This window comes from Sceloporus occidentalis, unplaced genomic scaffold (assembly GCF_023333645.1).
Source record: "Sceloporus occidentalis isolate IW3139 unplaced genomic scaffold, rSceOcc1.0.p SCAF_6, whole genome shotgun sequence".
NCBI classification, from domain to species: domain Eukaryota; kingdom Metazoa; phylum Chordata; class Lepidosauria; order Squamata; family Phrynosomatidae; genus Sceloporus; species Sceloporus occidentalis.
The window spans coordinates 141831685-141847982 of NW_028316986.1; the positions used below are offsets into that span (position 1 = coordinate 141831685).

The following is a 16298-nucleotide window of genomic DNA, read 5'->3' on the forward strand; positions in this document are numbered from 1 at the left end:
GTCACAATTGGTTCTGTCTTTTCTCCATTAATTCTAATTTGAGCTTTCTGATCTTTATAAATGGTCTTTATCCAACTAGTAAAGTTATCTCCCACATTAAATACCTTCAACATTTTTAGTAAAGTATCCCAATTAACCAAATCAAAGGCCTTTTCCAGATCAAGAAAAAATAAACCCAATTTTTTTATCATAATGGTTATCACGATATTCCAGAACATCTATTAGAAGTCTTTTGTTGTCTCTAATAAATCTTTGAGGTAAAAAAACCCTTTGCTCATTTCCAATTATATCTTTCAGACAATTTTTTAACCTTTTGGCTAATATATATGCAAAAATTTTGTAATCACAATTCAATAGGGAACCGGTCTATAGTTCAATGGGTCTTCCAAATCTTTATTTTCTTTGGGGATTAAAGTTATCTCCGCCTCTTTCCATGATGGGGGTAAACTACCTGAAATTGCTTCATTCATAATTATTTGAAGAATTTCAACCACATCCTCCCTAAATGTTTTATAAAATAAATTTGTCAACCCATCGTTACCTGGAGCTTTCCCTAATTTAGAGGACTGGATAGCTTCTTCAATTTCAGATTTAGAAATGGGTTGATTGAGATCTTATCTTATCTGAGAAAGGTTGAATTTTACAGTTTTGAATATACTTCTCTAATTTTTAAGGACACCAGCACTCTCTGGCAGAGAAGGCTAAAGGCCTTGCCAAATTACAAATCCTAAGATTGCACACAATGCAGCTACAGCACTTAAAGTGCGGTCAAACTGGATTATTTCTGCAGTGTAGCTATGCTCCTAGATTCAACATGCATCATGTATTCTCCCCAGCAGCTGTCACACCCTATGAGGTACTGCAACAACCCTAAGAAATTTTGGGCCCTGACATCTAATAAAAACTACACCAGATAATACATCAAATAATTGTTTTTTATTTGAAACAGTGGTAAGGAATTGATGCGTCCATCAGGGCCTTGGTATGTAAAGCTTCTATGTAAAACCTGAGAGTAACATGCATTTCAAATAATGATTTTAAAATCATTTCTTCATCGTTGTCTTGTTTTAGTGGAAATGATAGTTTTGTATGAATTCACAATTAGTGAAAGTGGGTTTTTCTATCTGTTGTACCTGTGAAATAAAAATAAAATAATGTTTGAAAAATAGGAAAGATGCTAGAATGATTAATAATAATAATAAATTTATTTATATCCCGCCTCTCTACAAAAGCAATTGGAGCAGCTTACAAAGTTAAAATATACAATCCAAACCCTCAACCCCCCCCCTCCCTTAAAATACAATTAAACAGTGTGGAATTAAAAACATAAAACATACTTTAAAAAAAATAAAATAACTGTCGTTAGCTGTCAAATTTTGCTTCCGATGGCCGGAGAACTATTCAGGAAAGGCCTGCCGGAAGAGATCCATCTTTATAGCTTTTTAAAAGCTGTTTAAAATGGTAATATAACTTATCTCGTCTGGCAGGCCATTCCACAAGCTGAGAAGGTCCTCTGGGAGGTCGCAGACAGCCTTATTTTACAAGGCTGTAACAGACTTTTCCCTGAAGATCTAAGTGTGTACGGAGGATTATATGGAAGGAGGCATCCCGAAGATAGGTTGGACCCAAGCCATTTAGGGTTTTAAAGGTAATAACCAACACCTTGTACTGGGCCTGGAAACTGATGGGCAGCCAGTGGAGTGATCTTAAGATCGGTGTTATATGGTCACTTCTTGATGCACCAGAGACCAATCCGGCTGCCATGTTCTGAACTAATTGAAGTTTCTGGACCAAGGACAAGGGTAGCCCCATGTAGAGCGCATTGCAGAAATCAAGGTTACCAGTGTATGTACTACAGTCTCAAGGTCCCTGACTTCCAGGAAAGGGCGCAGGTAGGAAATCAGCCAGAGCTGATAACAGGCACTCCTGACCGTCACATTCACCTGATTTGTCATGTGAAGGGACGAATAAAGGAGAACTCCCAGACTGCAAACACAGTCCTCTGAGGAGAGTGTGACCCCTTCTAAGGCTGGAGGTTGTTTCCCAATACCTGGGTTCGGAACCAATATTGTAAGTACACTCTTACCTCGGGTTACGAACGCGCCGGGATACGAAATTTCCGGGTTACGAAGAAAAAAAAAAATAAAAAATATTTCCGGGTTACGAAGGTTTTTCCGGGTTACGAATAACCTTTTGGTGCTTTTTGGCGCTATTTCGCACCAAATCGCGGCTTCTCTGCATTAGCGCCTATGGCTTTCTCGGGTTACGAAGACTTCCGGGTTACGAAAATGGCGCCGGAACGGATTATTTTCGTAACCCGGGGGCCGAGTGTACCTCCATTTTGTCTGGATTCAGCTTCAATTTGTTTTCCCTCATCCAATCCATTACTGCTTTGGGTCACATTGGAGGTATGCTGTTTAAATGATGCATGTGTCCTAAGAGGCCGGAAGGCGTACCAAAGCCACACTCCCTCCTCGATGTAACACCCCATCAAATATTTAAGCAGGGCTATCATATAACCCCTTAACCTTCTCTTCTCCAGGCTAAACCTTCTCCTTGATCTCGACACTATACTTCTAGTGTGATGCAGCCTAGAATCGCATTGGTCTTTTTAGCTGTTGCATCACTGTTGACTCATGTTCAACTTGTGGTCATAATAAAATCCTCATTGTAATTTTGTCTCAATCTATGGGAGAGGTGGAAGTATAACTATATTATTATTGTTGTTGTTATCATTATTATTCTAAACATTTTTATATGCAGTGTACCTGACAAGAAGATGAGCCTGCCATAAATATTTTCGGTTGCTGATCTCTGACAAAATTAGTTCCTGGCCTCTGTCGATTCATGGGCTGTTGGAAAAGGTGTTCAACACTGCGATTGCAGATCTTGTCTTCATTCTTCACAAAATCATGTGTGAGACCTGTATCCCTTTTATTCCGGGGAAACAGGCTGATATCACACGGGTCATAGGTCAATCCTTTTTCATCAAATTGCATGGCTCCAACATCTGAAGAATATTTGGAGAATCTGGTAGTTTTTGGAAGACGTATATGTTCCTTCTCTGCTTTTGATGGTTTTTTAGACGGTACTAGAGGAATTTCTGGCAGGGAGCATTCTGTTTGATAGTGTTCATCTAAATCATGAAGCTCTTTTCCTGACTTGCCCTTTTCAAGAACACCTACTACCTTTGAATTGACTTGGTCCTCAGTATTTACGAAAGAAGAGTCCAGATCACGTACTGTACATGTCGAGCTGCAAAGGAAGAATTAGAAAGATGGTGCCTGAAAAAGACCTTTCCTGCTGTGTGTGTGCCTTCAGGGTTTTTTAAGCATAGGAATGTTGTTTAAACCTCTGCCAAACTTCCTTTTGACATGGTAATTGAGTTTGAAATGCAAAGTAATTAGTGGAATTATTCGCCTTGTCTTTTATTGTCATTCAGAGAAATCTGTGAAAAATATTTCACTGGCTGCTGAAAGGGAGAGAAGAAATCACCCTTTGGAAGAGAGATTTGTGGAACGAATATTTTTTTAAAAAGTTCTCCTCAAGGTCTCAATGAACGAGGAGAAAAACATGGGTTTCTCTAATCACTAGTTGAAAGGAAAGAAGAAAGGGAGTTAGGGAGGCTTACCTGACAGAAGACTTTTTTTTCTCCTTGCTTTTACCAGTTGGTCTAGGCTCCTTGGCTGGCACAGCGTCTTCCTTCAAATCTTTATGTTCCTTGGAACACTTACACTGGAGAAATAGCTTTTGTCCCTTCTTCTAGACCAGGGAAAGAGAATTCGGGAGAAGGCAGTTACACAAGCCCCCTCCCCAATCCCTCCCTCTCTAGTCAGCCAACCTGGATGCTCCAAGGTCCCTTTTCCCCCCAAAAGGCCTGTATGTCTGGCCTCTTTCAAGCAAACCTACTGCCTTTGGGAGGACTTGATCCTCAGTATTTACGAAAGAAGAGTCCAGATCACGTACTGTCCCTGTAGAGCTGCAAAAGAAGAATTAGAAAGATGGTGGAAAGGAAAGAAAGAAGGAAAAAGGGAGGGAGGGAGAGAGGGAGGGAGGAAGGTCTTACATTTCAGGAGACAGTGGAGATGCTCTGGAGCGTCTGTGGTCCCTCTTATTAACCATCTGCCAAGGAGAGAGAAAAATGAGAATGAAGGAACTTGGAATGGCCACGCGCACACACACACACAAACACCCAAAGACACCCGCTTGCCTTGTCCTCTCTTCCTCCTCCTCCTGGGACCCACTCTTTGGGAAGATGTTTAGGAGATGTAGGCATAATGACAGCAATATGTCAGGCTGAGAAACATCTTTCCCAAGTCGCCTGACCTCTGACTGAAGCCCAGAAACCCAGGACAAAGGCTAATTAATTCTTGGCTATGAAATCATCAGGGAGGGAGGGGGGATCTCCAGGGAGATGGAACCAAGAGCAGTGAATATTCCTACCAGGCCCTGCTCCTCTGTTTTGGCCCTGTCTTGAAGAGCAGGTGTTATGCTCAAGATTGTAAGGGCTACCTGTTTATCCTGAGAGCATGTAATGAAAACCTCCCTCTCCAGGGACTTATTCACAGTAGGGCAGACACAGACATTGAGACACCAAATTTGGCTTTAAACACTATGCATGTAACATTTATTGGGCCACGCCCCAAACCAGGAAAGTGTGTATAGTTACAGCGCTTTAGAAATAAAGTTTAATAATAATAATAATAATAATAAGTGTTAAAGCGTGAGAAGAGCTGGCAAGTACAGTCCTGTCTTGCACGTTGTTTGAAACTTTCCTGAATTTATATTAAAAAATGTTAATAAAGCCTTATTAATGGAACACATTGGATGACGTGAGACTTGTGACCTAAATTTGTAATGGTCAGTATGGAGGGTATATATATGTGTCTGTGTGTATAATTATGCTCCAGATTTTTGAGGAAAGGCAGATAAACAAAACTTTATCTGTATTTTTCCAACATGAATGGTTATCTGTTTGCCCATGATTGAACAGAATACGAATTCATAGATAAATAGCTTAAGTGGACCAGTGAATGTATTTACTGATACTATTTTATGCTTATGTTTTTATTTCTGATTTTTTTTTCTTCTTTGGTTCACTTCAGCAATTATATCACAGCCTCATCACAAACTAAAAACCAAAGCTAATATCTTATTTTTCTTTTAATCCAGATGTGTTTCTTAAGTTTGTAAAGAAATCACTAGAACATGAAGATGCTATAAAAAGAGGATAATAAATTGTTTATGAGGGAATGAGTTTAACAAATGTATGAAATATTGATTGTGTTATATTGCCATCAGATTTTAGTTTAATTGCAAAATGTTTCATTATATACACAAACTGCTTTTTAGAGTGTTTTTTTTTTAAATTAAGCATCCTGTGTTGGTGCATATGTGATTATATGAAGTGTGTACAAATTGAGACTAACTCAGTTGTAACCTACCTATGCTAGATTTCCAGAAATGTTTTGGAATAGCTAAGCTATTGTGTGTGCCATAAACAGCGGTAAACATTCCAAAGTTTCCTGTTATCTCAGGACTACTACACACAGGATGTTTAGCCTACATCGAGGTTATCACTGTTGTCAACGGGAAAAGCATATGCATTGTCACTTGTGAATATTTCTGTGACTATACCAATTGGGAAATAAGTGTTGGAGAGGGGAAATGTCAATTTTGAGATTACCTTGAGTCATATGGAACTGAATGAATGCAAACTGCTGTTAATAATGTATGGTTAACGAGTAACATCCGTGTGTTCTTGCCAAAACATAAAAGTATGTGCCTTTGTCTACTGATATTTGAATTTAACATAATATTTCACAATCAAATCATTTGCTAAGTAATGATTAGATTTGGGGTTTTTTTTTGGGGGGGGGGGTATTTCCAAAGCTTTCACATTTAATGTGCACCTCTGTTGAACTGAAAAATGGAACTTGCACTGGTATGCAATTTGCACTGTAGCGTAATTGTGAGAGATGCACATTCTAATGGTATTTCACCTGCTCAAAGATTATTCTTGTCACTGTTTGGTGATATATTAGAAAACTACTTCTTAATGCTATTGGGATTACTTATTCTGTACCATGTAAGGGAATGGATTCTATTTCATAGGCCTGTTACAGACTGCCAAAATAAAGCTGCTTCGGGTCTCCTTGGAGATATGCTATTTAAATGATGCATGGGTCCTAAGAGTCCAGAGGTTGCACCAAAGCCACACTCAATTCCTAAGCACTGGAGTGCAGCTTTTGGTGCAGCTTCCGGATTCTTAGGATGCATGCATCATTTAAACTGCATACCTCCAAAGAGACCCAAAGCAGCTTTATTTTGGCAGTCTGTAACAGGCCATAGTCAATATTTTATAAAATTGAAAAATCATGAGTCCACACTATCAAAATGAGTAAAACTTAGAGGCATTTTTTAGCTTTCTGATTTTTCTTATCCATTTTCTGTTGGCTTTAACTGGACTGGAATTGTTTTAAGACCCAACATGAATTCAAATGGTTGTGTCTTAGATTTTTACAATATTAAATGTGTTTTCCTCTAACTATAATGAGTAAGCAAGACATTGTTCTTATTTGTTTCTCCAAAACTGAATAGTTCAATGGTTAATTCCAGAAACTCATCCATTTCACTGGACTTTCAGTTCTACATCCTGGTTAATAGAACTGACTCTGGTTAATGAAACAAACTATTTTCTCAGAAAGCAAAGTATTGTGTGTTAAGCTATTAGATGCTGAAAGGGGACTGCTGTATAAGCCCAAGGATGAGCTGTCATTCACTGTGATCACGAAAAAGGAATTCAAAGAAATAGCAGGCATGTGTAGGGGTAAAGTCAGAAAAGCTAAAGCGCAGAATGAACTCAGGCTTGCTAAAGAGGTTAAGAACAATAAAAAGGGCTTTTTTGGATATGTCCGCAGCAAGAGGAAGAAGAAGGAAACGGTAGGGCCACTGCGTGGAGAAGATGGCAAAATGCTAACAGGAGATAGAGAAAAGGCAGAATTACTCAACACCTTCTTTGCCTCAGTCTTCTCAGAAAAGGCAAAGGGTGCTCAACCTGAGGATAATGGAGCAGAGGACAGAATAGGGGAATTTCAGCACAGAATAAGTAAAGAGATAGTAGAGGAACACCTTGTTAATCTAAATGAATTTAAGTCTCCAGGACCAGATGAACTCCATCCAAGGGTATTAAAAGAACTGGCAAATGTAATATCGGAGCCATTGGCAATCATATTTGAAAACTCCTGGAGAACAGGAGAGATCCCAGCAGACTGGCGAAGGGCAAACGTCGTCCCCATCTTCAAAAAGGGGAAAAAAGAGGATCCCAACAATTATCGTCCAGTTAGTCTGACATCAGTTCTAGGAAAGATTCTGGAGCAGATCATTAAACAGAGAGTCTGTGAACATCTAGAAGGCAATGCCATAATCACAAAAAGTCAACATGGCCCCATGATAGGTTGACCTTAGATTCACCATAAATCAGAAACAACTTGATCTCACAGAGGTATCTTTTGGCAATCTTAAAGAATCTTGATTGAACCTCATGTCAAAAGTTTGGCCGTTTTCACACAAGCTTTATCATGGAAGGAAGATGGTTTAAAACAGGGAAGCCAGGGACCTTTTCACACAACACTGCTGCTGTTCTGCTTGCCATAATCCTTTGTCAGCCCAGGTCATGGTATTTGTCCAAGGTTTGCTTTTTTATTATTTACTGGTGAAACAAGAATAATCCTGGAGCAGGATGGTGTGTTCTGGGTGTGAATAGTAGCTGTGATTAACTCCAGGATTGCCTTGGGCCCCATAGTCTCCCTTTATTTTTGATAGAGGAAGTGGAAGCACTCGGTATATCAAGGATGGAGCCTTTCCTGGGGGTTGCCACAATTGCCCAGCATATTCAGCTTAGAAAACACAGCTGTTGCACTCTGCCCCTATAGTGGGACAGAGGTGCCCATCAGAAATCTCAATTCTTCCTTCCATTGTTTTATAAAATCCATTTCACTGCCACCATATCAAGCAAAGCAGCAAGAGAGCCCATTGTGTTGAAGGAAAGTCACACTACCACAATTACAGCATTGTGACAGGGCATGTGTGTGGGAAGGGGAAGTGACATCAGTCTCCTGGGAACCAGCCAAATAAGGATGAAAGGTGGGGAGAGGTACTAGGCACCCATCCAGAATTTCCCCCCGTTCAGCAAAACTGAAGCAGGAAAATAGCCACAAGCCTGGGACTAAAGTGTGAAAGGCAGCATTACTATTATTTATTCCAGTAAGATTTGGAAACTCGATTGCTCTTATTAAAAAAAATTGCTCTTTATAGCACTGAGCTGTGATTTTTCTTTGTTTTAAAGCAATATTTTAAATGGTATTATTATTATTATTATTATTATTATTATTATTATTTGGTTTAATACTGTTTTAATCTCAACTAGTGGTATGTTTTAATCATATGCCTTTTTATTGTAATTCTTTTTATTTTGTTTGCCACTTTGAGTCCCAATTGGGGGTATAAATAAAGGTATGGCTGGCTGGATGACAATCCCAGTAGCATCAAGATGGTACAAACTCCACTTTATTTAATGGAACAAATGGGCTAGTAGTGTAAAAGGATGCGTCTCTCATCATAACGGCCAAAGGAAATATTACTCCAACAGAACTTCAAGTGCTGGTGGCAAAATTGCTTAGTTTAAATCCCTGAGGGGTGATCTGTATTCTCATAATCTAGTTTATTGCAAAATTATGCTCTTTTGTAGTAGAAAACAAAGGGCTGGTATTAATGTGTTTCCTACTGAAAGGAAAGAGAAGAGCTATGGATTTGCATTCAATTCAGTTTAAGATTTCCCAAATTTCTTTTCAAGTCTGAAGACTCAAATGTTTATGCTTTATATAAAGAAGAATGGTAATACTTCATATTGAACCCAGTAGTTCTTGTCCTGTGTTACCATGATCTATTTACTGAGAAAATCTTAGCAAGTAAGCTTCAGTCTTCAACCCTTGAACCCTCCTGAACCAGCCAATTCCCTTGGGGATCCTCATGACTGTTTTTTTAAAAGATAGGCACTGTTTTCTCATGGGACTTTCGCTGCAGTTCATAGGCTCAGAATTGAAATCAGGAGATTTATGAGGTTATGCTGGAACTATCCTGTCTTTCTTGCTAATACCTTAAGTATGTGTAGAACAAAGCATGTCTGATGGTAGACTCAAGATAGAAGATTGTCTTTGGTTCACAGAGTTGGCTGTCACAACCAAGCAAGTTCTACAGAACTCAGTGGGAATGATTTTTGTGTGAGTTGACACTTGGAAAAGAAAAACAAATTTTAAGGAGATGGGAAAAGTTGTTTAATGTATCAAATGCTCCTTTGTTTCCAGAAACGGGGAAAATAGTTTCCCTATCCCAAATACTGTTAATTCCCATGGTTATTTCTCGGACATTCCCACTTTGCAGTTTAGTTTAAATTTGGAACAATGTTTGAATTCTGAGAGGGAGTTGGTGTTTTTCATGTCATGTACTTTGGCTGGGATTTTGCCGAAACGAAACATCGTGGCTTCAGCTAGAGCAATACAACGGAAGCGGTCTAAGGAGAAAGACTTCTTTTGGACAGGGTCCAGCTTTCCAATACAATTATATACTGAAGATTATAGAAATGAAGTAAAAGAATGCTCATCTGCTAATTTACGGAAGGCTCGTAATTTGAACTTGCATAGTCATCCTTCCTAAACATCTTAAAATTAAAACTGTTATTTGTCCTAAAATAGATGTCCCATTAAAGTATTCCATGAAGCAGGCACTTATCTCTAAAAGCCTGCCTATAATCACCAGTTTATTTGATTCCCTGCTTGGAAATGCTGTCACAAGGGACCTTATAAAGTACTGAAGCAGTGATGGTCAGATCCCATTATCCTAGAATCCTTTGGGTATGAGCAGGAAGAATGTCTAGTATAACACCCTATTTGTCAGATTTGAGGCATCTTCTGCCATAGAGGGAGAAGCAACAATGGGACCACAGAGAGACAATAAGGGTTTTATCCCTTGCTGACCCAAGTTCTTTTCTACTGAAAGTGATATTAACATCAGGAGAGAGGTTTCCCTTCAAGACAAGGTAGGATCACCTCAGCAAAATGTTGCTGTTGTGTGCCTTCAAGTTGTTTCCAACTTATGGGGACCCTAAGGTGACCCTATCATGGGGTTTTCTTGGCAAAATTTGTTCAGAGAGGGTTTGCCTTTTCCTTCCTCTGAAACTGAGTGTGACTTGTCCAAGGTCACCTGGTGAGTTTCCATGGCTGAATGAAATGGGGTCTCCAGAGTCATAGTCCAAAGCTCAAGTCACTACACCACTCTAGCTCTGCAAACCATGCTTGCTATTTGAACAAAACACTGGAAGCAGCCCCAGTGGAACAGTGGCTAAATGGCTGCACTGCAGCCACTCACTCCAAAGCATAAGGTTATGAGTTCAATACTAGCCAGGGCTCAAGCTCAACTCAGGCTTGTATCCTTCTGAGGTCACTAAAATGATTACCCAGCTTGTTGGGAGCAGTTTGCTTACAGTTGTAAACTGCTTAGAGATTGCTTAGTTCAGTATGATGCGGTATATAAATGAAGCTGCTGATGCTATTGGAAGAGCCTCATTGTAGATCTCAAGAAAAAACTACAAATAGACCCCCCCAAAAGAACAAAATGAGTGAAGCAGAGGTGACACCCATCAGCAAAACCTAAGAAGCTCTATCCCTGATCTCATGCTTCTATAGACCAACCTGGAAGAGACCTTCAACAGGCTTTAGTGATCCTCATGTAGCCAAATTGAATTCCATTTACATGGCATTTGTAAGCAGTTTGAGTTTATGACCCAATCATACAAGAGAAAATGTCTCTGTATTGTCTAGTTCCTTCTCCCTTATGGGAGAAGATCTGTTTAGAAAAGTACTCAGCATTATGAGCCCTTTGTTGGGTGATTTGCCCAGACAAACCTTAGCACAGACAGACTAAGGCAGTCCGCTGTGAGATCAGATTATGATTCAAGTTGTCCATACACATCCTGACCCCTGGAGACTTTCATAAAACAGGATCCCTATCTCAGTAGGGCAGGCTATCTGTAAAACACATTTTTAAATAAATAACTAGCTCCTGCTGATTATTTCATGATTAAAACAACAACAACAACAATGTGATTTATTGACATAGAGATATCTTCAACCACAGGCTGGGCTGGGAGCTGTTATCAGCACTCTGGGGCTTATTTCTCTCTCTGTGTGTGTGTGTGTGTGTGTGGTATTTGGTTTTCAAGCTCTCATTAGTAAAATGTTTAGGGCAGGCATGTGTGAGAAAGGGAAAGAAAAATTCTACTGACTACGGAGAGGTCAGATTTGGTGCTGTTGGCATTGGTTTCCTATCTACAGTTACTGACCTCTTCAGTTGTTCTTAAGTGTCAGGCTACAGCACAGGTCTTCCTTCATCCGATATGGGAAAGAGGGGTCTATAAAGATTACCTTTCTGTCCTTGAGCATTTGACTAATTAAATTCAACTGTTTTAACATTAAATCTTGGCTCCAGACATGTTATGGTTCTTGGCTCAAAAATACAACTTTCTGAAATGTCCTGAGGAACCATGGATTAGCCTTTGGGTGCAGAATAATAATGTGTTTTAAAACTGTATATTGTTTGAATGATTTTAACACTAGCGTCTACCTCAGAGGTAGACATTTTGGCAGGAAGAATCCCAAATAATCTTCTGTTGTCCCACTTTTTCAGCTGCTTTGAACATGTTCCAGTTTCTCTCTCCTCCCCCCCCCTTTCCCCCTTTGTCCTCAGCTCGTTTCAGTTTCAGCAAACTGAATTCAACGCATAAAAACAGTTTGTACTCAGCCAGGGGGAGAATAGAGGAGGGGAAGAGTCTTGCCTTTCCCTGTAGGCTCAGGCAAAAGCAAACTATGGTAGCCTCTCCTAGTTTTTGTGTCCTCCCGCATCAATAAACTTCTGTCACTTTGATCAAACTCTGATGTTGCTTGATCACAGGTGTTTGGGTTTTCATCTGTGATATGTTGGAGGTTATGAGCAGATTGTAGAGGGGATTGTTATGAGCAGACTAGCAATTCACCACTTTGGAAGGCCACAAGTTGCCCACCATAATGATGCTAAGCAGCCCAGTGTGCTCTTGAGAAAGCTGAAAAGCCTGTAGATTCAAGTGTGAGGTCTCCTGCAACAGCTAAGAATCATGAGACTCCTCTGGTGTTACACATGTGCTACCAGACACCCAGGATGTTATTCCCTTACAAATGACACAGTATGAGCTTCATGAGTGAGCAGACGGAGTGCGACAGGGTAGCAGTGTGCTTATGTTACCATGAAGCATCTTATTTATAGCCAAAGGATTCCCCACTCCCTGCCTCCACTGGGTATTTTCAAAGATATATTTGTGGAAACACAAGATAAAATGTCCTTCATAGCTGCCAAGAGATGTTCCCCCTCTATTATCCTTGCACTGGCAGGAAATGACTTGTTTTAAAACAAACAAATAAATAGTAATCTGGCCTTTCATGCTTAGCCATTTTGTTGTTGAAGGGAGATGTAAGTCGTCTTTCTGATTTTAAGCTTTAATTATATTGATTTTGATTTTACTATGTTTTTAGCTGTCTCTGATCCCTGGGTTGTTGATTTTCTGGCAGAAAGCGGGGAAATGCTTCAAAAATAAAAACTACTGCTAATACACTGGGTGTGGGGTGCAGGGGGCGAGTCAGTGGCTGTACCCCTTTGCACTGGTATCCCTTACAGCAGCGCCATGCTACACAGAAAAACAGGAAACATCACTGGAGGATGGGAGTCATAATATTTGCTAATGCAAATATTCAATAGAGTGAAAACCCAATTGAAGTCGTAATGGTGATGTTATTCAGGAAACTGTCATTCAGGATGGGAAATGTCCTATTGAGTGTTTGAAATACTAAGCTGGAAAGAAAGATACTTGCAGGCAAAGCTGTCCTCATGCGACTTCTTGGCTCAGGCAGCTGATCAAATAAGGTGCTGTTGAAGTGCTGATAACCTTGACCCTGGCAAGGGACACAAAACAACAATGAAGGAAAATGTCACACCTGAGCAATTCAAAGCATTCACAAGTGTCAAAGATGTGTGTTGCCAGAAGTGGATAAACTAACACCAAAAAAAATCAACAGTTATTTTGCTGAAAGGCCTGAGAGAAAGGACTGTCTGTGTAAGGTTTTGGAGTTTTAGGATAGCAATGTGCACTGAGCTTGCCACATTACACTGTTTATAGCAGCATTCACTGTAGGGGTAAAGCCACAACTACAGGCATATGTAAGACACAGTCATACCACTATACCAACTTGTGCTGTGTAAACAGGAGCTGATGAAGAAGAGAAGCTGATTTTGAAACTTGCTCAATAAAAGTATATACACTTGGCCTTCTTCTGTATCCATGGTTTCTGCATCCATGATTCAACCATCTTAAGACTTAAAAATATCCCAAAAGATTTCCAAAAAGCAAACTTTAGTTATTCACCATTTTATATGAGGAACACCATTTTAGTACACCATTGTATATAAAGGTACTTGAGCATCCATGTATTTGGGTATCCATGGAGGGTAGAGTCATGGAACTTAACCCTAGTAGATACCAATGCCCTACTGCATGGCATTATCAACTTTATATTCTTATTTAACAATATTGTTTTATGATCTATCTACAAATAAAATTAAAAGCAGATTTTAGGAGAATGAAAACTTCTGCTTCAAGTAGAGCAGCCTAACTGATAACTAAAGACAGCTTTATAAAAGAATAGAAAAGACTTCCTATCTGGAGAAGGCAGCACTAGTATTTTAGGAGCAAGCATCTAAGCTGATGCATAAATATGGCAACTGGGAAATGATCCACAGGCACAAACTATGTTAATAATGAGTAAAAATTTATTTAATAAAACCAATATTTACAGGCATTTAAAAAGATTTTTAAATCAAAAATATCGATGCAGTCCTCTTTCTAAATGACTCTATGATGCTGCTCTGAATAGTTCATCAGAGCTTATGCTACTCCAACAAAAATGTCTCCAGACTCATGTAACAGATGAAGGTGGAAGCGTCACATTCTCTGTTCCTTTGGGCAATCCAGCCAGGGGCATAGCAAGCAATGCAGAGAGATATGGAAAATGGTTCACACCTGGAACTCTATTTCCTGCATTCACATTCGCTTGGTAACTTTGCCTGCCCTTTTTCTTTGGATGTCTAAACTATAGTTCTAAAACTTCAGCTGAAGTTTTAACTTATTGCAATGGTAGAGATTTAGGAAGTGAAGGTACATTTTAATGGGAGGGGCAGAACTCTTATTGGGGAGCAATACACCCATTTGGCCTCCTTCTCCTCCTCTGTAGCTCCACCACTGAATCCAGCTCAAGAAGTGGATTCCCTCTTGCACATGCAGAAAGGCTTTATTACTGCATGCCCATAACTCTGTACTCTACAAACCAAACCCTGTTGAGTCTTCCTGTGTACAATCGAGAATTCTCACTCTCGTTTTAATAGACAAAAGCATCTAATCAAAGGGAGAAATGGACCCATTTGGGACAAGATCCAGTCAGAGATGACCGTTCAGAGGAGAAAGTGGATTGATTCTATGTGAACTGATTTGCAGTAAGTCCAAGGTTGAGATCATGGGAAGACCTCCGTTATCTTCAACACCCACCCATATGGTATCAATCAGGGAACAAAGTACATAGCTTAGGTTATGGCTGATGTCAAGCTGTTTTACTGGAACTTGGGATGTGCGAGTGGAAGGGGGTTCACCAACTGAATCATCAGTGGAAGCCCACAGATGAACATGGCTGGGTCAGGGATGGGTGAGATGAAGTGTAATTGCCTTTCAAACTAAAACACCCCACCATCATGTGCCTTGTTTTGTTTGGATGTGGGGTGAAAATGATGTTAAACAATGAAAGAAGTCGGGTCGGTGGTGGAACAAAATCTAGTGAACAAAAGATGGGGCCTAAGACGCTCTGAAATTGTTCCTTCTGGGCTTTAGGGTTCCCCCAGACTGGACTGAGGACTGCAGATTTTGAAAGATGTAAGTAATTATTCCATCACAGTTAGGCTCCACTGACTGAAGGGGTGACATTTAGTTTCAAAACTGGAATAGGAAAGTTCAGTAGAGAGGGGCCCAGTGAACATCATGATGTAAGCTCACTTGTTTTGAAATGAATGATGAATTACTGTGAAATGGGATCTAAAAAGGAACAAATGACAGATCCCCTATGGTAGCCATCACACAGTGACTACCATCCCCAGCCAGCATGGCTAATCCAAGATAAGCCAAATACAGCACATGTAGAGGGTACCACATTGGGGAAGAACCAGTTTAAGGGATTTGATAGCTTAAGGAGCAGTTTTACGCTCTACTGCCTCATAATGCCAATTGTATTCAGAACATGACATATCTGCACACCACTAGCTTATCAGTTTGAAGTGTTTAAAAATGTCATTCAAATTTATGTCACTCCACTGCTTCTGTAAGAGGCCTAAATAAAAAAGCTCCAGATCCCATTTAATTTTGGAAGCTAAGCAGGGTAAATCCTGGTTAGTATGTACTTGGATGGGAGACTACCAATGAATACCAAGTGCTGTAGGCTGTATTTCAGAGGAAGGAACTGGAAAAACCCACCTCTGAGTATTGGTTGCCTAAGAAAACACTCTAAAATTCATGGCTGACCATAAGTACATAGGTGACTTGAAGGCACACATTTGCACACATGTCTTCTGCAAAATAGCAAAGTTGCCAGGCAGAATTTACCCACCTGTGGTACAACGTATGCCACAGCTTGAAAACATGGACTGGAATCCAGCTGGGAATTTATGTGTGTGAAAATACTATAGTTACAGTGCTACTGCCCCTGTCCCCACAGCCTTGACTTACTAGGAGGCAGCCATTGCGATCAATGGGATTTGTTCAGATGTCAATAGGGAGGCAGCTGAATGATGGTTCCACTCTCTCTTAGGACTCATGAGCTATCTCTGCTGTGACAGGCAGAAGCAAGACCTATTGCAATTCCCCCTTGTGCTGCAGATTGCTTGAATGGGAGATGAGTGGGACCATAAACCAGCTTCTTCCTGATCGACAGAAGAAGAGACACTCATCGATCACAGCAGCTGCTTCCTGGTAAGTGGGATTTGGGGGGACTTGCACGGTCTGTACATAGACCCTAAAGTCTACATAGGGATAGTGCGTAACATTCATAACTGTCATGCAGGATTCTGGCTGTTAATTTTTTGGACTAAAACTTTCAGAATTGTTAACTGACCAGAAA

General features: G+C 40.0%; 2 protein-coding genes across 4 annotated transcripts in view; one reads left to right on the forward strand and one right to left on the reverse strand.

Annotated features, from left to right (window-relative positions):
- LOC149311470 (uncharacterized) overlaps window positions 1-16298 on the forward strand; it is a 42459-nt gene that overhangs the window by 19719 nt on the left and 6442 nt on the right. For 2 of the 3 annotated variants that reach the window (XR_016281805.1, XM_089531127.1), the window contains one exon: window positions 2764-3103. The exons of the other annotated variant lie outside the window; for it this stretch is intronic. Coding sequence is in view for 1 of the 2 variants with exons in the window: in XM_089531127.1 (XP_089387253.1) it covers window positions 2764-2794 (31 nt within the window). In the remaining variant the exon portion in view is untranslated. Of the gene's footprint in view, window positions 1-2763; window positions 3104-16298 lie in introns of those variants that run through there. 3 annotated transcript variants of the gene reach the window in all.
- Window positions 960-11065, reverse strand: LOC149311471 (uncharacterized). Its single transcript, XM_089531126.1, has 6 exons — window positions 10962-11065; window positions 4067-4122; window positions 3910-3979; window positions 3632-3762; window positions 2769-3255; window positions 960-1133 (listed from the first exon to the last, which is right to left on the reverse strand). The coding sequence occupies exons 2-6, from the start codon at window positions 4120-4122 to the stop codon at window positions 1068-1070; spliced, it is 810 nt and encodes a 269-aa protein (XP_089387252.1). The 5' UTR covers window positions 10962-11065; the 3' UTR covers window positions 960-1067.